The sequence below is a fragment of the Sarcophilus harrisii genome, chromosome 4 (assembly GCF_902635505.1).
Source record: "Sarcophilus harrisii chromosome 4, mSarHar1.11, whole genome shotgun sequence".
In the NCBI taxonomy this organism is placed as follows: domain Eukaryota; kingdom Metazoa; phylum Chordata; class Mammalia; order Dasyuromorphia; family Dasyuridae; genus Sarcophilus; species Sarcophilus harrisii.
In genome coordinates, this window is record NC_045429.1 from 401562530 (window position 1) to 401584776 (window position 22247).

Sequence of the window (22247 nt, forward strand, 5' to 3'; positions counted from 1 at the left end):
TGAGCCTGTTGTAGGAGTCCTAGAAATAATTATTTTATGGAGATATTATTATTATTGTTATTATCATCATCACCATTATTAGTTAATCTTCTTTGTATATGAAGATCAATCATGGCTTGGGTTGAAAAGAACTTAATAGATATGAAGATGAATAACTTGTTAGGAACAAAAGAGCAATTGTTGAGCCTGTTGTAGGAGTCCTAGAAATAATCATTTTATGGAAATAATTATTATTATTATCATCACCACCATTATTAGTTATAATGTTGAAGTTCATAACCACATTGCTCTGGGTAAAGACTCTTCAAGGAACTCTTGAAGAGTTTGAATCTTGAATCTACATACTTAAAGAAGAATCTAGGAAAGTGCCTACTCAAATAAGGTCATTGGGTCCTTATATTATTTAACTAGCATAGTTGCTATATTTTATGGTTTGTGATCTTAACATTTTGTGATGCAAAGTGCACAGAATTTGGAATGAGAGGACTAGGGCTGGAATCCAGCCTTTTTAACATTTATTTCCTATACCACTTACTTATCTATTTCTTATCTTGAGCAAGTCATTTAACCTCTCTGGGCCTCAGTTTCCTTATCTGTAAAATAAAGATATTGGACTAGACCACCTCCAAGGTCCCATCCACCTTTAAATATATGATTATCTGATTTATTACTTTATGTCCTATAATGGCTTACAACCTAATCCAATTCACCAAGCACTTTTAAGTGCCTGTTATATACAAGACAGTTATATTATTGGAATTGGCTTTTTCTTTTGAAAATAAGAGCCACTAAATGCTGTTATTTTAAACTTAATGATTTTTTTTGCTTTGTATTTTAATTTTTTGACATTTTATTTAATCAGATTTTGATTTTAATGTTGTCTCTTATGTGTTATGTGTTTTCTAGAGAGCATTAGCACCTCCAGATGTTCACCACGAGAGACTACTACTTGTTTCTGTGCTTGGGTTTGTTGTAAACCTAATAGGAATATTTGCTTTCCAACATGGAGGTCATGGACATTCACATGGCTCTGGTATGATGGTTAGAGCCTTTTTTCCTTTTTCTTTCATTTCTAGGCTGTTTGTGAAAGATGAATAATTTTGATAACTTATGTAATGGTTTTTATACAAAGCTAAATATTGGTAGAGAATAAATATTGAACATAGAGTCATAGGACCTCAGAGGTCAGCTAGTCCAACCCATATCTAAATAATATCCTTGCTCCATATTCCCTCATTTTGTCTTTAGTAATAGAGAACTCAACTATCTTAGAGGACAGCCTAGTCCACAAGTGGTTTATTACTTGTTAGAAGGTTTTTCCTTCCTTCTATTAAAGTGTAATTTATTCAGCTAAGATGTTGCATTTTTTGGCCATGGTTAAGTTTATGGCTTTTTATTTATTTATTTATTTTACTGAAATTTACATTTATTCTACTCTTGTGTCAGAAGAGTACAGCAGTTAGGATTACAATTGAGTACTTTAGCTTTTTAGGTAGGGCTGCTGTTGAAGGCCTGCCTACACTCTCACCTGTTCCTATTCATTGGAAAACTGATACACCAATACACCAATGTGGGTAGAACAGTGGTCCTTAACAAGTGATAAAATTCAGGCCTCAGTAGATATAGTGCAAGAGCAACTTGACCAAGGACACTTACAACCTTCTCTAAGTCCCTGGAATTCCTCCATTATTTGTCGTAAGATTAAATCAATCATGCTGAATTTAGAGAACTATTAATCACCATGCTAAACTAGATAACTATTGTATCATCAATTCTACTGACTTAACACCTTGTAAGAATCCTTATTTCAGAGTTCTGGCCCATAACAGAAGAGTTTAGAGTAGTTTTATTATAAAAGATTAGCTGAAATTTATGATTGAATAGAATATTATTTCAGAATCTAACTTGATAGTACAGTGAAACAATTAAAACAAAACAATCAACATATAGGATTGAGATCTGTCTGAGAGATATTTTTTAACAAAGTTATTTCAATTTGGTACTAAAAAAAGGGAGATTAACCAGTATTAATTTTGTGGGACAATTTTGAGAAATTGTGAGGAGGTTAGATTAGTTCAATTTTAAGTTCCTAGCTCTAAATCCTATTCTCCTAGCCATTAATTTAGGTTTTTTCCTAAAGTTGAATTGTTTATTCAAGTCACTTAAACTTTCTGAGCCTTGGTTTCCTCATTGTTAAAATCAGGGTGATAAAATGCATAGTATCCCATCATGGAGTTGCTGTGAGGCTTGAGTAAGATAATACTTGTAAACTCAAAAGTGCTATAAAAATGACAATTATTAATCACTGGGATGGTTAGTGAAAAGGATTCCTCTCATCCAACTCTTAAGAGAAACATAATTAAAGGTATTATCCCCATTTTACAGATGGAGAAGCTGAGGCTCAGAGACTGACTTGCCCAAAGCCACGCAGCTACTAAATAGCAGAGCCAGAATTTTAATCTGGGTCTTACTAACTCCAAGTCCAACTCTTTATCCACTAGTTCCCTGCACTCTAAACCCCTCACTCTTTGGGGAACTTAGGGGAGGAAGAGTCGTTTTGACAAAGCTATGCATATGCAGTGAGCTCACTCTCTGAGGGACTAAGGCAGGTGTATAAAGTATCCAAGCAGAAGTGCTCTGCCTGTCTTATTTTGAAGCAGCAGCAATAGCATCTGAGCCTAGGCTCTTCCCTTCTTATGTGTGTGCTGGGAGGGAAGCTGGATTTTGGTTTTTAATTCAGTTGTAACTGGAAAAACTATGATGGTAAGCTGTCCATGGAACCTAAGAAGTCATTAAACCTCTTATTTCAGGGGAGGAAAGCTGTATTTCTTTTCAATTTGGTAAAGCAGTATTCAGTCTTATTTAGTTTCCTCCTCTAAAGGTCTGCTGTGATGCTTCATAATGTGGAGGTGCTCTGGATTCTAGATGGCAAAAGAAGTGAAGAAAATCTCTTTAGAGAGAGGATCACTGTAAAGAATCTTGAGTTATAGGCACTTGAGAACCACAAAGATAGAAAGGGTCTTAGAGACCATCTAGTTTAGACTAAGTGAAAAAGGTTTCCTTCTGTAACATACCTAACAAATAATCATCTAGCCTTGGCTTACAACCCTGCAATGGTGTGACAGCTCTTTATGTGCTTAAAGATAGCTGTTAATTTAGTCAGTCAGATTACTGACTCTTTATGCAGTCTGACTAGGGCAGAATAAAGCTGGACTGTCAGTATGGAGATTGACATATAACATTGAGACAATATTTTTCTGACTGTTGAAACATATCACATTTGATTTCTCTGCGCGTGTCCCACTCTTGACTCATATCAATCTTTCAGTTCAATAAAACCCTTGTATCCTTTTCAGACATACTGCTCTTCAAGTAGATTTCTTCTATTTTGTACATTAGAAATGGCCCTTTTGAGCCCAATCCTTATTTCAATATCCTTATTGAATTTTGACCCAATGGTGTAGGCTTTCAAGTGTTTTTTGAATACTGATTGTGTCATAAAAAAGTTAAACATTACTGATCCCAGGGACCCTCCACTGGAGGTTTCCCTCTAAATTGACATCAAGCCACTGCTAACTACTCTTTGGGTCTTACTATTCAATTAATTTTGAATTTATTTAATTTTTATTTCCTTCCTTGTCTTCACCTCTTCCTCCCCCTACCCCCCAATAGTTTGAGAGTTTTATCAACTTGCTTTGCTAAAATCTAGGTAAAGAGTAGCATCTGCTTGACTTATCAGTTTTCTATCCCTGATGAGAAAGGATATGTATTGTCCAGCCCTGTTCTTAAGAAACTGTACCTGCTCTTAGTGATCATTGCTTCCAGATATAAATGTTCATTTGCCATTCTTTTAGTCATAAATGCCAGATTTTAGTTAGAAGTCAAATTTACCCACAGCTATGTTTTCATTATTGGGGAAAAATAGATATTATATATGTGCTAAAAACTGTGCACATATCTAGATATGTGTACATATATACACTGGAGATACATATAAAAAGATAAATCCAGCCCTCAAGGAGCTTAGTTTAATAAGTAAAGACAGTATACAAAAGAAAGCTAAAAGGAGGTGGGGAAACCTCTTTGGGTACATAGGTTTATGATAATCTTGAATAGAAATCAAGTTGAACAATGGATGATAAAGGCTGTTAGCTAGAAATATCTAATTTGGGAAGAGTTTATTGTTTAATACTACAGTGAGAATGGAGGGGGCACTTGAAGTTCCTAAGGAAGTGATTCAAAGCTCAGTCAAGTTTCATGATAATGAGATTTCAGATGATGAGTTGTTAATGTAATTGGCTGCATTCACAGAGGGAGTACCTATACTAACAAAATTGCAGATCCTCCGATTATTATTCACTTATTGTAAATTAGGCATTTTCAGAAATATGTTATCCACTGTATTACCCAACAGTGGTTAAATGCATTTCTAAATCTCCTTTATACTAAAATTTCAGTTTTCTTATATATTGTAGGATATTCTACTATGTACTTTAGAAGTTACAAATTTATTTTAGTTCTGACCTCCCAAATATTCTCATTCTCAGCATAAATTCATGACTGATAATAGAAGCATAAATGAAAAACAAAAAGACTTCATTCTAGTTTGAACTTTACTATGTCACACAGTATGACTTTGGACAAGTAATCTGACTCTTGCTATCTATAAAATGAAGGAAGAGATTGTACTTGCTTATCTGTAAAGTACCTCTTGACCATAAATTTTATTTTAATTTTTTTTTTTGGAAAAGTCTAGAAGTTATCATTTGTAACTGCTAAAAACAATGCATAAAATAAGCAAAATTAAAACAAGTGATATGCTATATATTGAAAATATTTTTCCTAGTTTAAGTTCTTCTTAGTATGATCAAGTCATGTCTCTTTTTCTTTGAACACAGTTGTCCTGATAGTTGTCTTTAAGGAACAATTGGACTTTGCTTTTCTTTGTTTTATTTTTATTCCCAATGATCTTTGGTATAGTAAAGCAGTGTACACAATGCAAAATTATATCTCACCTATGAATAGAAACTTCAAAGGGAAGAATTAATAAAGAGAAGTACTTGTGCACCTACAAATATATATTTAAATATGTATATGCATAAATGTACATACACATTTGTAGATAAGATTAAGTGTGCCTACATTTATTCTTATATATTAAGATTACTATAACATATTAAGATATAATATTTCATCTTGTTTCATGAGGTGCTGAATTAGTTTTATTTGAATTTTGTTAGCTTATACCAGGGTAAACATTCAATTTTTTAATATGTTCTGTGTTTAGAATTTTTAAAATATCTAATACAAATATTACTAAATATATTTTATACCTTATTATTATAATTCATATATATTTACAAATATATTCTATAAAGTAGTGCTTTAATTGATGAAACTTCTGAAAATAAAGGTTTTACCAAGGGTATTTAATGTTCTGGAAATGAAACTACTGAAGCTCTATACTGATAATCCTCTACTTTTGAAAATGAGAGAGGAAAATGCATTGTCTCATTTTCTTTTTGAGAAGAAGCTTTTGATCATTATAATTATGTAGTGTTCATTTTTGTTTTATTTTTCTCATTTACACTATCATAGCCATTGTATATATTGGTTTTCTGTTTCTACTTATTTCACTTTGTTTCAGTCCATGAGATCTTTGTCTTATCATGGGAAAAGTTGCTAAAAATATTTTTTTCCCTAGGACTGTTAAGAGTATTATGGGGCCCTTTATCACAGCAGATCTCTAGAATTTAAAGTACTAACACAGATCAGCTATACAAATGCTAATTTTGACCCATTCTTTGCCAAAACCTAAGTGAATTAAATGCTGAACTTGGAGTCAGAAAGCATCTTGCCTCTGACATTCACTAGTTCTCTGACCTTATCTCCCTTCTCTGTGCCAGTTTCCTCATTTGTAAAATAAAAGGGTGGGTCTTTTGGCCTTTAATTTCCCACACTCCTCTAAATTTATCACCCCCAAGATTTATATATATTTTATCTTTTCTGGAACGTTTGCTGTTACTTTATCTTTTAAAAATATTATTTAAGAAAAACATAATTTTCCCTTTATTATGTAATGATTTGAAATGCATCCACATCACTTATTTTTATTCATGGCAATGAAATCTTAGCGATGTATCATTGGAATGCCTCAGTAGTATTAATATATGGAATTTATATTTTAATCTATTTTTAATCATTTTTTTGCTCTAAACTGCGCTATTATTATTTTTTTCTTGTAGGGCATGGACATAGTCATTCTCTTTTTAATGGTGCACTTGATCATGGACATGGACATGGCGATCATGGCCATGGTCATGGAGACCATGGTCATAGTCATGAATTAAAACATGATGCACATAGTCATGATCATGGACATGGACACTTTGATTGTCATGGTGAGTACCATATGAGCACATTCAGATAGAGACTCTTAAGTACAAGTAAAAGACAAAGATCAATTGTCTCTTCCAAATGGGCTGTCAGCTTTGTTCCCTAAGAGTCTCTCACTTGGCCTTTACAAAGGAAAAAAAGTAGCATAAAACACAGGATTTGGTCTGATTTCTCAAGTTGCGGGTAGTGATAAAATAGTGCTATTTAAATAAATGTGATATAGTTATGTTTTTTGTAAAATTATATGATGCATTTTTGTTTTTTTTAATTGCCAGTATTTGACACAGACTTTTAAAAATGAAATAGTGATTTAAAATTTTTAGAAATATAGGTTTACTTTAACATTTTGTAGTAAATTTTGTTTTATGAACTACAACTAAATGCAGCAGCTCACTTTGTAAGGCAGTTTATTTGGGGATATAATGTAGTTTGGCTTGATCTCTAAGGTTTGTGTGTTGATTATGAAATGAAAACAATTTATTTGTTCTTGTATTTTAGAAAGCATGCTTTTATAAATATTAAAATATTTTTAAATCAAAAATTTGTTGGTTGCCATTAAATTTTCATTTTTGGTAGTATATTAATACAAAACTTATTTTCAGGATAGATATAGTAATTTTATTTGTTTTGGGGATGCTTGAAACCTTAATAATTACATTTATCAATTTTAAAAGAAAATCATAAATAAGATTCAGAACTATACTGTGTATACATTTCACACTGATTTCAACCTCTCCTCTCATAATGTAGCAGTTGCTGAAAAACACATGAAAGGTGGTTTTAACTTTTCAGTTTTTTTTTTTTTTTTTTTTTTTAAAGGGGAAGGAATCTTTATTTCTGGTGCTTAAAAAATTAGTACATTAAAAATGTTGCATGTTAAAATTATTATTTCATACTACAAAAAATAAGTAATGTAATCAATTCATTATCTTCTTCCCTCTCTCTCTCCCCCCCCTCCCCCCCCCCCCCCCACACACACCGTGCAATTTGCAGCACCTTCATGATTTAGTAGGTAATTTCATGAGTTGTTTTGACCTAAAATATTGATGTGGTATCCATCTGAGGATTGAGTCTTTCTGAATTTAACTAGATTACTTAGGTAAGAGTTACAGAATTTGTTGCTGAGATTTTACTTCCTTAAAACACTCCAGCTTGGCTGCATGAGTTTGTGACTTGTTGATGAGGCCTTTGAGATTTGAAGGTTACTTCCATGCCATAGTGGTCCTGGATGTCCCAGAGTAGAATGTTAATTAAGTGAGGGGATTAAAAAAAAAAAAAACACACATTTTAATGAACTAAGGAACTGAGTGGTTTCTATATCTAACAATCACATGTGGCTTTTTGGTAGTGTATTTATAATTAGCAATCTCTTCTCTTAACATTAAAAATGAATTTTCAACTGATGTTATTTTAATCTGGATTTTGTTACATGGAATGATCCAAAAATCTTAATGCCTTTTAAAACTTGACATTTTTGTGATATTTTTGTGACAGCTGGATATATAACATGTTTTTCAAAAACAAACATCTTCCCTCCCTTCCCCCCCTCCCCCTCTCCCTCTCTCCCCCAATAAATCTCTTGCTATTTGAAGTAACTTGCTTTTTACCTTATAGTTCCTTTGGTAACATTGTATGGAGCACACCATTTATTTATTTATATATTTATTTTGATCAGGCAGTATTTTAGGCAACTCCAACATTGTTAAAAAGATCTTAAGATTCACATTTGGACAGAGATTGTTCAGGGAATGCATTGTTGTCCTTAACTGTCTTTGTTGAATTTTAGAGTTTAGTGTCCTTGTTTAGCACTGGTTCAAATTCATTACTATTTCAAAGGAAAGTGTTATTATATAACTGTCCTTTTTAATTTAGGTTTTAAAATTTAAATGAAAAAAAGATTGTTCAGTAAAGAACAAATCTCTTAGTTTTTTTTTCTTTGAAAGAGATAGAAATTTATATTCCTTGTAAAATTTACAAATTATGATTTAAAAAGGTCAGGTTGTTTTACGGGGGAAAACTGTAGCCTCTATAACAGCTTCCTACCAGCCTTAGACCAGTACTTGAGGAACTGGGAATATTTTGAGGAGAGCACTTTGAACAAATAAAAGTACATATATTAAAACAGGCTAATCCTTTTGATCAAGGCAAAAGTAATATCTTGACTTCAAAGACTATTTGATATCTTATTACTTGAGGGCATCCCTTACAAAGGTAACTCACAAAGAAATATCTTATATAATTTGGAAGGGTTGTATGCTACATTAGGGGAAGTCATACCCACAGTGATGAAAACACAGATTTTAATGTATTGAATAACATTCAGATTATGATGAAGTGGCAGGCAGGAGTTATGCATGCTTTGTGGACCATCTCTACAAGCTTTATATCTAAGCCTCAGTTTCTTGTCTGTAAACATGAAATAACTTGTACTGCCTACTCCATATGGTGACTGAGAAATAAAGTGTGAAAGGCTATGTAAACATGAGTTGTCATTTTAACTGATCAAGAGCTGGTTTTAATGGTATCCTCATTTGTAAGATCTCTCATATAGATCATGTCTGTTGTCTTTTCCAGACTGATGAAGAAAAAAATAAATCTTATAAGCTGGTAGCTCTTCTTTATAGAAAACTGCATCTTTGGTTTGATGCCATGTTCATAACTGCCACTTAGGCAGTGGCATCAAGACATATCAGATAACTGCCTTTTGGAAAACCTCAGGACAGCAATTATGAATCTCAAGCAAGCTTCTTCATAAATTGTACAAGTATAGAGACTTTTAGCTCTAATTCTAAATTCAGTTTAGCAATGGTATTGATAATAATTGGCAATTGTGGTTCTGATTTAATTTGAAATTAATTTGTTTACCATTTCGAAACACACTATCCCTTCTGTATATTTTTTGCATGTTTTTAGGTATCCATTCACCAAATTTCTGTGAAAGTTCTAATTAAAAATAATGCTAGTTTAACATATATTGGACGATTTGCCATCTGGGGGAGGAGTGGAGGAAGGGGGGGGATTAGAAGACAAGGTTCTGCAAGGGTTAATGTTGAAGAACTATCCATGTATATGTTTTGAAAAATAAAAAGCTTTAATAAAGAAAAAAAAAGTGAAAAAAAAATGGTAGTTCTCTCCCTTGCTTGATTAATGAATTTTTACAACTGTTATTTTGCTAAATGTCTGAAAATTTTTGGAAAAAATCTATTCTGCATCCTTCATACAAGTTGACTTTGTGTTTTGCATCCTTCATACAAAAACTTTGTGTTTATATTTAGACTAATAAAGATTATTATTTTTAGTAATGGAAATGTTAAAATTAATTTGCAAATCTACAAAATGATGTTCAATTTATAGATATATCAGAATGAAAACTATTTAGTTTCATTTAGGAATCAGTTTAAATGGGGAAAAAAATAATATTCCATGTTAACTTGACAAAAATTCTTTACAGATGGTTCCTCAATTAAAGGAACAACAGGACCCAGCAGACAGATCTTACAAGGTAGGAGAAATTTGTACTTGTCATTTTTTAGTTTTTCTCTTAACTTTTTATATAGTTATAAATTATCTGTTGATAATATTTTATGGAAAATTAACAACTTTGTATTGACAAAATTCTAAACTTTTTTGGAAGCAATTGTAAAATGAGGAGGTTGGGTTCCCTTTTAGTTTTAAAGTTCTATACATTCTATGTATTATGCTTCTAATTATGTAGCTTTATTGAATAATTTAGCAAATATGTTTTTGATAGTCACTGCTGTCATTTCAGTTCAATATTCAAAAACACCATTTTCTTCAAATATTTTAAACAATATGGTGATTTGATTAATATCTACACTTATGATAATTGCTGAGAAATATACTGAGTGGTAATGTAATCTCTAGAAGCAGCTGTATAGCTTACTCTGTTGAGTATTGGATTTTGAGTTAGAAAGATCTGAATTTAAATTCTGCCTCCCTCATGTGCTAGCTGTGTGACCTCTGACAAGTTACTTAAGCTTTCTCACATTCTTCTTTCTTATCTGTAATATAGTAATAATAGTAGCACCTATCTCCCAGGGTTATTATGAAAATCAAATGAGATAATATATGTAAAGCATTTGACAAATTTGAAAGGGTTCTATTAATGTTGAAATAATTTTTATTTACAATTTTAGTGTGTACCTAATTTTTACAAAATGAAATAAAAGTATTATTCATAGATTACCTATCCTTCAATAATAAGTAAAAAATTGTATGCAATTTAGCGTGAGGCTTTTTCACAAATACATTATAAAACTTTTATTGATCATAATAAGTTATGGTTCAAGAAACTATGCTAACTTTCCATTTGGGAGTATGTACTAATATATAATATCTGTTCTCCATCATTATTCATCTTTAATCATGGTTCCATACTTTTATGCTTTTTTTTAACCTTCCTTAATCAATTCCTTCTGACACCAAATCAGCCTCCTTCCTTTACTAGGTCTCAAATCTCATTTTTGTTATACTTTTCCTCCTTATTCTCGCCACAAAATTCTAGAATCAAACCTCACATTAAACTTCTCTCTTGCATCTGGCAATTTATAGTTGCAGTTTATTTTTAGGAAACTTAATAAGTTTTTTATCCATTGGTTCACCGTTACAGAGGTATGTAGAATTAGTATAAAAGCAATTTTGCTGGAATATCTTGTAATGAATGATGCATATTTGTTACACAAAGTCTAATTTACTTTATATTTGCTAATAATTTATTTTTGCCTTGGTAACTCAATTTTTGATTAGGGTGGTGGTGGATTTCAAATAAATTTTACTATTATTATTATTCTAAATTTAGCACTGCAATTGACTTGTATTTTCCAGGTATGCACTAATTGGTAGGTAGTCTGAGATGGCTTAGAAGTATAGAACCTGAATTACAGGGATAGCCTGTAACTTGATTTGGGTAATCTACAAGGGTCACAGTTTAGATATTTATTGCAAAAACTTAATTTCATTTTTAAAAAAATATATAGAGCATTTTCAATATGCTTATTGACTTTTTAGTTTTTAAGGTGAAATTTCAACAAGTGAAGTTTGAAATATTGTATACAGATTGAATATGATTGATTTCCCCCCTGTTCTTCCCCCTTCTTAAATGGAATTTAGAAACTTACAAAAGGTTGTATAATTCTGACATGTTAAAAAATATATTATTCAAGGCAATGACTAACATGGTTTATCCAGAAGTTTTCCTACCTAAAGATTCTGGGTCCCTCCCCCCAATAATGCCTACTAGATTAGTTTCAATTCTCAAAATATCCACTAAACATATATAGTGGTCTAAGAATACAAATCATTGTGGTTTGGGAACCTCTAAACCACTGTGGTATGTTTTCTGTGGTTCTCTTCTATGTCATTCAAAAGATCTGATTTTAATCCCATATAGCTATCCTAACCATTTTTGGTTGACATCTTTAATTCTTTACTATCTGAACTAAGTATATTAGAGAAACTCTAAAATATTTTTCTTTATATAAGTTTTAGATCTTGTATGGTCTTTATTATGTGGCATTTTTCTCTTTAACTCCTTTGAAGTAGTCATATAGAAAGAAATCCATTTTTAATAGGCATATCTTTATGGAAACCCAAATCAAGTATTTCTATTTATTGATTGTATCATGTATTATTTGGAATAAATTCTACTTTAGCAGAAAAAAATTTATAGATTTCTGTAGAATTCACTATATTTAGGTTTGTCTAGTGTTTTGTCATTTTATCCAGGCAGTTAAATCATTATCTCAGTAATTAAAATTCATTGTAATTCTTCTATAGTTTTTGTCTGTTGAACAATAAAAACAAAACAAAACAAAAATACCCCAAGTATTCATAAAATGGATAAATACCATTATTTTGTAGTAGTTTTTAGCCAATGAGATGATTTGAAAAATTATTGAAAAAGCATATAAATCATCTATAAGGCCCAGATGAAGTTGGCATTATATTTACTATAATGGTAGATGGCATTATATTTACCATGTTTTTTACCAATAATGTAATGAGCTTATATATGTCACATGCAGAGTTAGAGTATCTTTTGGTGATTATATTTTGCAGTGAAATAAAATCTATTTTATCTTTAACCTGTTCAAAGTCTGATTGCTTTCATTGTTTGCCAGAATATCATATTCAAAAAAAAAAAAAAAAAAAAAAAAGAAAAAAAAAGAAAATCTGATTATTGTATTATTTTAAATTTAAGTTAAAAATATCATGATGGAACTGTGGCAGAACTATATTTTAAACTTAGCTCTTAGATTTGCTAAAAGTTTTTTGGTCATTTCATTTATTCATTGGCAAATAGAAGGCTTATATTTTTAAGTTTTTTAAAATAACTCAAACATGGCTGCATCTTATAAATATGAAACTTAAACCCATATTATTGAGCTTAAGCTAAATTGATAACTTTAAGTGTAAGAAACTCTAATATTACTTCTATGGGACCCCCATTTCAAGAAAAGGAAAATTATATGGCAAAAGTATTTGTCATTAAGGTTTATATGTTAATTTACCAGCAGAGGGCTCTGTGTACCCATTTTTGGGGGGGCATTATACTTAGCATTTACTTTGACTTTTAAAGCATATTTGATTTTCTTTTTTGGGGTGGGCTTACAGCATAATGAATTTTTATAAAGGAATTATATTACATTTTAAACACATAAAGAAATTTGTAGAAGGTTTTTAAAAAAATAAGTATTGAAAATTAGGTTATTATATAAGCTTATCAAAATAACTGACTTACAGATATCAAAATTTCCTACTCATTTAGTCAAGTAAAAACAATCTTTTTTTTTAAGCAATGAATTACTTTATTTTATTTTAAAATTATTTATCTAGTAATGATTTGTTTATCTACCATTTAAAAATATTTTAATGTGATTTTTGTTTAGTTTTTGTTTTTCAGACAGAATAAATAAAAGCCTCCCCAAGAATACTCTGAAAGACACTAAGAGAAACAGATAGACATTATGTAGCCACTTGAGTGTTTTGTAGCTTTTCTTTAGAAGACTTGATTTTGATAAAAATCATTAGTTTTGTTACTTTTTTATTTTCAAAATATTAATTTGATTCTAATTATGCTTTCTTGTAGGTGTGTTTTTACACATTCTAGCAGACACATTAGGAAGTGTTGGTGTAATTGCATCTGCCATCATGATGCAAAACTTTGGTCTGATGATAGCGGATCCCATTTGTTCAATTCTTATTGCCATACTTATAGTTGTAAGGTAAGTGCTTGTCCTATGTTCGTAAATGGAAATGGGGGGGCGGGGGGGGGGGGGGGGAAGACTTTCAACAGACTATTTCAATCTTAGCCCTAATATGTGAGTTACTGAGTTTGTTTTCATTTAGTCTTAAACCATTTTCTCCATCAATTCTTTTTATTTTTTATTTGTCTGCTTTGTTCTAGTCTGTTTTAGCCACTTATTTCTTGTTGGGAGGAGGGATATTATTTAATTTCTTCTGTTAACTTAAATTTGTGGTTGTCATTTTATTTAATTCAGCAAGAGATTAGCAGGCCATTACAAATGGGAGGTATGTGGGTTTGTGTGATACCAGGAAACTAATAGAATGTCTAAAATACATAAAAGTCCATTCTCAAATTTAAGGCAGAAGTTGTGTGTGTGTGTGTTTGTCTGTATCTGTTAGAGAGAGAGAGAGAGAGAGAATGTTAGTGTGTGTGTGTGTGTGTGTGTGTGTGTGAGAGAGAGAGAGTGTGTGTGTGTGTGTGTGTGTGTGTGTGTGTGTGTGTAAACAACAACCTCTTTGGCAGTCTGGTGAAACCTAGGAACCCCTTCCTAACATACATGATTTTTTATAATACATAAACTAAATTATGTAGGATTACAAAAGAAATCAAAAGTTAGTGAAAATAGGACTTAATTTTTTTTCCCCAATCAAGTTCATGGACCCCCAGGGTTGAATTCCAGATTAAAAACCTCAATCATTATTAAATATTGAAGGGGGCAACTAGTTGCTGTAGTGGATAGAGCACCAGCCCTGAAGTCAGGAGGATCTGAGTTCAAATCTGGCATCAGACACTTAACACTTTCTAGCTGTGTAACCCTGGGCAAGTCACTTAACCCCGATTGCCTTAGCAAAAAAAAAAAAAAAATATATATATATATATATATATATATATATATATATGTATATATGATACTCCTGTCATTAAAGATGATTCTTAAAACTACTGACTGCACTATAGTTTAATTATTTTTAAGTTTAGCGTAACATTAGATATATTTGACTCATGTATTAAGTACATTTGACTCATAGTTTTTTCTTTTGAATAATTTATTGCCATGTACCCTTTATTTCTTTGGATTATAATATTTTTACATGCTATACATTTCCTTATTTTTTGCCCTTTTGTCTCATATAGATGTTATTCTCATTCATGGTATTGTCATCGAAGTATTTTTTCTTCATAACAAGAGCTGAAATTGCTTTTTAAGAAGTATAAATTACAGGGTAGCTGAGTGGTGCAGTGGATAATCAAGTGTCAGCCTTGGAATCAGGAGGACTGGAGTTTAAATCTGGCTTTTAAGTACTTACTAGCTTTATAACCCTGGGCAAGTTATTAAAAAAAAAAAAAGTCTACATTTTTTTAGAAAGATAGTATTAAATAGACAGAATATAAGAGCTGAATGTAAGTATATAATGCTGAATTTTAAATAACAGGTACTTTCTTATATTGAAGTAATTTGGGAAGAGAAAAATAGTATTGATTTATTATAACATTAAACTACTTAAAAATTTGAATGAGAATATACCTTTTCTATTTTTACTTCATATTCTAAATAGTTTAAATTTAATGGAAGAAAAATATATTAGCTTTGAAATTGAAGAGTGGAATAAATGTAATAAGTTTTCCATTCTTCATAAATTTAAATATATGTACATATGCATGTATACAAATATAAATTTTGGTAATTTGGATAGATGAGACTTTTTAAATGTGTAGGGATTGTTGTTATGAAGTGTGTAGAGTTATGTGATTACTTCCATCTTAATTCTCTATTTAGTATTGCTGAAATACATACGGCAATGAGAAATTCCAATTTTGATTTCCTTCATTTCTGAGTAAGAATCTACATCTCCTAATCTTTTTCTCATGTCATGTCAGAAAGGCTTGCTTTTAATAACAATCATATTGCAAAAGAAGTTGAAGTTCATTTTCTATAAATTGTATTTTCTTTATTGTTATTAATATGTAGTCCATGATGTTATTTTGAAAAGCTTTTAATCCAATTAACATCTATTAAGCATCTATTATGTGCAGGGTATTGTTGTAGGTGCTGAGGATTCAATGACAAAAAACAATAGTTCCTGTCCTCAAGGCCTTATATTCTGCCACGGATAGAGAATAGAACATGTTAATAGATAAATTAAGTAAAGCATAATGTGTTATGGGCAAATGATGAACCTAGTCCAGATTGTTGAACATCTGTTTGAGAAATGAGAGAACATTTTCATTTGTGGAATCAGGGATGACCTTCCTGGGTTGGTGGCACTTGAACTGAACCCTGAAAAAAAGAAGATTCTGAAAAGTAGAATGTACAAAGAAAGGGTTGAACAGTAGTAGGAACTAGAGGAACCTAGTAGGAACCTAGTAGTAGGAACCTCTAGTAGGAACTAGAGGTGGAAGATGGCATACCAATTTTTAGAGAATATAGCTAGCAAACTACTTTGGCAGAAACATATAGAATACTCAAAAGGGTTAATATTAAATTGTTGGAAACATTTAGATTGATTTAATATTTTTAGTTAATATAAGACATTTCTTAGTGCCTGCTGTGTATCATACAGCTATATGAGGCTTTGGGAAGATAAAGATAAAAATCTAAAAGGACTTTTTCAAGAGCTTAGATTTTGTTGAGGAAAAACAATATAATGTGTATAAAGAAATTGAATACAAGGTGTAGATAATGTAAATCTAAAATATGTCCTGGGAGAAAGAAATGACTTTGTATAGGAGATGGCAACTGAATTGAAACTGTAAGGATGCTGCTTTAGAAATATCACTTGGCAGCTTTGTGGAGAATGGACTGGAAACAGGGAGACAATTAGAAGCAGTTGTGATTTTCCATGTGAGAGATGATAAGTGCCGGAACTAGGATGGTACCTGGGTTATCTATCTGGTTGTCTCTTTACTAGTTTACTAGTTTTATTTTTTTCATTTGTTAAAGTGTTGTTTTAATATTTAATTACTAACAATGTTTATTAGCTTATTCTGGTTATCATTAAAGAAACTGATTAAATAAAACCTTATAGAAATGTAGTCTCTATGTAGATATATATTTTATTTTTTAATTTAAATTTTTATTTTTCCCCAATTATATGTGAAGATAGTTTCCAACATTCATCTTAGTATATGATATTGAGCTCCAAATTTTTCTCCCCCTTTCCCTCTCTCCTCCAAGGAGAAGGAGATATTGGTTATATAGGTACAATCATGTTAAACATATTTCCACATTAGTCATTTTGTGGGAAAAAAAGACTAAGAACAAAAAAAGAAAAACCACGAGAAAGAAAAAAACAAAAAACAAAAATGAAAATAGTATGCCTTTATCTGCATTTAGACTCCATTGTTCTTACTCTGGATGTGGATATCATTTTCCATCAGTAGTCTTTTTGGAATTGTCTTATAATCATTGTATTGCTGAGAATAGCTCAGTTTATCATAGTTGATCATTGCACTGTATTGCTGTTACTGTGTACAATGTTCTGCTGGTTTTGCTCATTTCACTCAGCATCAGTTCATGTAAGTACAGGTTTTTCTGAAATGCAGTCCCTCATCTGTCTTATAGCACAATAATATTACATTACATTCATATACCACAACTTCTTTGGTCATTCTCCAGTTGATTAGCATCCCTTCAGTTTCCAATTCTTTACTACCATAAAAAGAACTGCTATAAATATTTTTGTACATGTGAATCTTTTCCCCCTTTTTTAGTGATCTCTTTGGAATACGGACCTAGCACTGGTATTACTAGATCAATGAATATGCACAGTTTTATAGATCTTTGGGCATAGGAAATGTATTTTGTTGCTAACAATCATTTCACTTATTTATATATGTGAATACTTGCATTTTTAAAAAAATTATCTTTGATTCTTTCTTTATCTCATTTAACTTCTAATTAACTGGAACTTGATATCTCTGATAACCCAAACTTGTAAGGATCTCCTTTTTTTTTTTTTTTTTCTATTCCCTTAAACTCTTAAAATCAGGAAGCACAATTTCTGTTGATCCTTGTTTCATATTTCCACTTCATTCCCTTTGCTGCTGTCATTCACCAACATTTCTTGTAAGTTATCCTATATGATTGTGTGACTCTCAGGTAACTCTTCTTATTACCTGCCGCCTCTAGGACATTCTTTTACTTTCTCATTAAGATACAGCTTAATCTTCTTTCTATCTCATCTCCTGCAGTAATTGTGAAGGACTTAGACTTCCAGTTAAAATTGTATCTATCAGTTAACTACCAAATGATCCCATCACTTGAAATTATTTAATTTCCAAGGTCTTGAATTCTGAAATTGCCCTCTTTGACCATAATCTGCTAACCTTGTACTTGCCCTTATACCCTCACTTCCCCTAAATCTGCTCTTTGTTGTGATTTCTGATTTCATGATTCCTCCTTATTTCATCAAGCCATCCTAATGTTATTCTGGCTACTCTTCCCTCTTCACTCAGGCTTGTTTTAATATTCATCTCTTTCAATAATGCCAAGACCTTTTGATTTTCCCTACATAATATTCCAAATCTGTCTCCTTTCCATCTAGCTATCATTACTCACCCTAATTCAGACCTTTCTCATCTTTTCTCTTCTGTTTTCTGTATTACTTTTAGAGTAATTTTTTCTTATGCATAGTTCTTATATATAATATATTTACATGCATATTATAAAATGTTATGTCATATATCATTCCTCTGTTCCCCAAACTTTAGTACTATCCATTGTGTAATCCCTCAAAAAACTATCATATCCTTGGCCCAGAATTCAAAGTCTTTCATGATTTCACTATACCCTGTATTTTTAGCTTTGCCTTACCATATTCTCCTTCATACATTCCACATTATAGCCATGCTGGATTATATGCAGTACTCCAACCTCATTCTCCTGTCTCCCATCTCGCTTTGCTCATACTGCTTCCAAGACATGGATTGAACTCCCATTCCCTTCCTTCTCTCTGTCTTATTGAAAACTTATTTTTACCAAGTTACCAAGAAAACTCAAGTGCTACTACCTCTCTATGAAACTTCCCAGATCCAGTAGCTAGGATGGATTTTTCTTAATTTGCATTGATTATGGCACTTGGTTTGGCCATCCTCCCAGAATAAACTTGTAAGTTACCAAAGGGTTAATTTATGAAGGAAAAGCTTATTTGTGGGCTGACTTTGGGGTATTGGCCTCTCTCTTTGCTGCAAGTAAAGACTGAATGAACACTTATTAGTCAAGTTGTAGAAAAAGTTATTGTATGTCCTGTTCTAGTTGTTTTCTGAAGTTCTTTCTAACTCTGAGATTTTGTAATTCAGGTTACAGCTATTTATCTACATGTTTTATATAAGCTAATAAATTATAATTTATAATAAATTGTGTCTTTTAGGATGGGCATGCCAAACATACCATGCAGGTAGTGGACACTTAATACATGCTGCATTGTGAAAACCTGCTTTTCCTGTCAAGACAGATGTTAGTTTTTGGGGCTTTAGTTTTATTCTTTTTTTTTTTTTTTTTTTTTTTTTAGGTAATTTATGTGCCCAAAGGGTTAATTCAGAATTTGTTCTGCCAGATGGGAAAGCTATTAAAGGTTATTGTAATTTTACTGTTCTTTTCCTTATAGAGCTGATACTTTTAAAATAGACTTATGTATTGTTTTTGATGCATGCTAATAACAGGGACACCTATATGTGATGGAAAATAAGAGATTAGATGTAGTATGCGGAAATGAGACTTGTTACTGATGTGGTATTTCTGAAACATTTGAGGGAATTAAAAAAAATCAGTTTAGAGCAGATTGCCATCTTGCAACATGTGTAGAGTTTTGTCAAACATCGTTATGAGTATCTTAAAGGAAAACTTACAACTAATAGAAAATCATTTTACTTTTTTTTAAAGGAAAGAAATATATTCATAACATTTTGTCAGTAAGGAGTTTTAAGTGGCTTTTTTGTTTCTGGATTTTTTGTTGGGGAGGAAGCCTCTAACTTTAGAGAGAGATGAAGATGCTGATTCCAGAAGTAGTTGGTTATTGACTACTTTAAAGATGAAAAAGGAGTAAAGTGAATATGAATAATATAAAAAGTTATAATAACTTTAGTTTTTCATTTATGTTTAAAAATGAATGTAATTAATTGAGCATTTGGGATAGATAATTCATGGTCTGAATAATCCAAAGATATATAACAACATTTTTTAATCAATCTAAATATAATATAAGTATTTTTTTTCCTATCAAATAATATATGTCCAAACTGTTAAACTTTTGAAGTTAGGAAGTATAGTATAGTGACTTTTCAGAATGGTTTTGGGTGTTGCCTAACGTAATTTCCTTTGTGGTTTACATTCAAAATATATTGTCATCTATGGATATCTTAATTCATTGGAGGGAAATAGGGGCAACATCCTTCCCAGTAATTCAATATATTAGTGGATTTTGGCATCAAAATTTTTTTCTTCTTCTTTTGCCCTTCTTTGTAACCCTTTATTCTTAGCTCATTGCTTGACACATAATAGTCATTTGTTTATTTACTCATTCCTTGATAAAATTGAGCATAATGGGAAACTAATTTCTACTGTACTTCCTTCTAGTTTTCCCAGAAGTCTTCATTAAATAATGAACTCTTCCTCCAGTAACTGGAGTTTTGGGGTTTATCAAATACTGAGATACTAGGTTTGTGTGCTTTGGTATGTTGTATACTTATTCAATCTGTTCCACTGGTTGACATCTTCATTTTTAAAAACCAGTACCAATTTTTTTTTATGGTGACTACTTTGTGGTATAGTTTGAGATCTGGTAATGTCCATCCCTATTTCTTCCCACTATTTTTCATGATGATCCCAGAAATTCTTGAAGTTTTATTCTTTCAGATGAATTTTATTATTATTTTTCTACTTACATAAATCAGTCTTTTGTTAGTTTGATTGGTATGGCATTAAATAAGTACATTTAGGTAGTATTATCATTTTTGTATTAACTCAGCTGATATTGGTGTTATGTGGGCAGGGGAAGAAGCCCTGCAATTTCCCCACCCCAGTAATGGATTTGAGGTCACCCAATTAGCCTCAACCTGGTTTAGTCCTTCTGCCAAAATGGTTTACTAGGATGTGGCTCTGCATGCACTACAGCTTCTTGGACCCAGATTTAAGAAGTAGATGGTAGGTTTTGACACCAAAGGTGGAAATCAACCCCGAAAAGGGTTTGGCAGTCCTTACACTAGAGGTACTACTCATCCCTTGAACATTGAGTCCACCTTAAAGATTCATTTATTCCTCAATCTGCTAATGTTTTGTTTTATTTTGACAGAAATGTGTGGTGTATTTTGTCAAAAGCTTTTTCTGCATTTCTTGATTGTAATGTGGTTTTAGAGTGTTTTTTTATTAATATTTAATAATGTTTTAATAGTTTTCTTAATGATGAATGTGTACTGCATTTTCAGCTATAAATTAAAACAATGTTTAGTAGTTTTTATCAATAACTTAGATAAGAACATAGATGACAAAAGATAAAACTTTCAGGGAAGGATACCTAATACAAAAATCTCAAATTTAGATTAAAAAAACTCAACTGCACAAGTGCAAGATAGGCAAAATGTGTCTCAGTAGAAGTTCATCTGGCAAAATATAAAGGGTTTTTAGTGAACTATAATATTATTATGAATGAAGTTTATAATATTACTCTCTCCAAAAAGCTGATGAAATTTTATGTAAAATTTAAAGAGGCTACAATAAAATATTCTAATATTTTAGAAAAATACAGTTCTCTAAGAGAAAAGAAAAAAACAAGTTCTCTGATAATATGGTTGTCATTGTACAGGGAACTATCTTACCAAATTAGATTTTTAAAAAATACAAAAAATGAATTCAGTCAAAAGGATGAATATAAAACATGTCACATTTTCATAAGAATAGTGATAAAAATTTATGACCTAAGACTGTAAAGAAAAGCTAAGGAGAAGAACGATTTCTATACTTATGATGGAAGAAAGAGAAGGATCAAAGAAGAAATAGAACTGCTGATCCGGGTAGATTGTATGATCATTAACATCAGAAAGGAGACAATGCTGCTTAATTTTAATTTTGCTTTTTTTTTTTTTTTTTTTTTTTGCAACGAGAATGACTTTTATCCAGGAAAGAACATGGATATTATTACCAGTGATATATGAAAGATAATAGAAAATAGGAAAAATTCTATAGGAGTAAAGAAGGGCAAAAGAGAAGTTAATAGAGTTTGTAAACCTTATGCCAATGTTTTTGATTTCCAGCAAAATTTTAAAACACATTAAAAAGATGATTGATGAACATATGGAAAAGGAACTAGGGATCACACAGAACTAGCATGGTTTCATCAAGAACTTGTCAGGACAAATTAATTTTGTTTCCTTTAAAAAAAAAAAAAAAATATATATATATATATATATATATATATATAGTGACTAAACTGATAGATCAGAGGAATGTTGTTATTATAGTTTGTCTAGATTTTAGCAATACATTTAATGAAGTATCTCTTGTTATGTAAAAGATGGAGATGTGTGGGTTAGGCTATATATATTTAGATAGATTTTTGAATTGGTTCAGTGACTGGATTTTAAAGTCTAA

At 31.2% G+C, this 22247-nt stretch overlaps 1 protein-coding gene across 1 annotated transcript in view; it reads left to right on the top strand.

Moving 5' to 3' along the window:
* Positions 1 to 22247, top strand: part of SLC30A7 (solute carrier family 30 member 7) — a 74913-nt gene that overhangs the window by 28781 nt on the left and 23885 nt on the right. The window contains exons 5-8 of the mRNA XM_031967167.1: positions 907 to 1033; positions 6246 to 6401; positions 9848 to 9898; positions 13505 to 13640. Coding sequence (XP_031823027.1) covers positions 907 to 1033; positions 6246 to 6401; positions 9848 to 9898; positions 13505 to 13640 — 470 coding nt within the window. The remainder of the gene's footprint in view (positions 1 to 906; positions 1034 to 6245; positions 6402 to 9847; positions 9899 to 13504; positions 13641 to 22247) is intronic.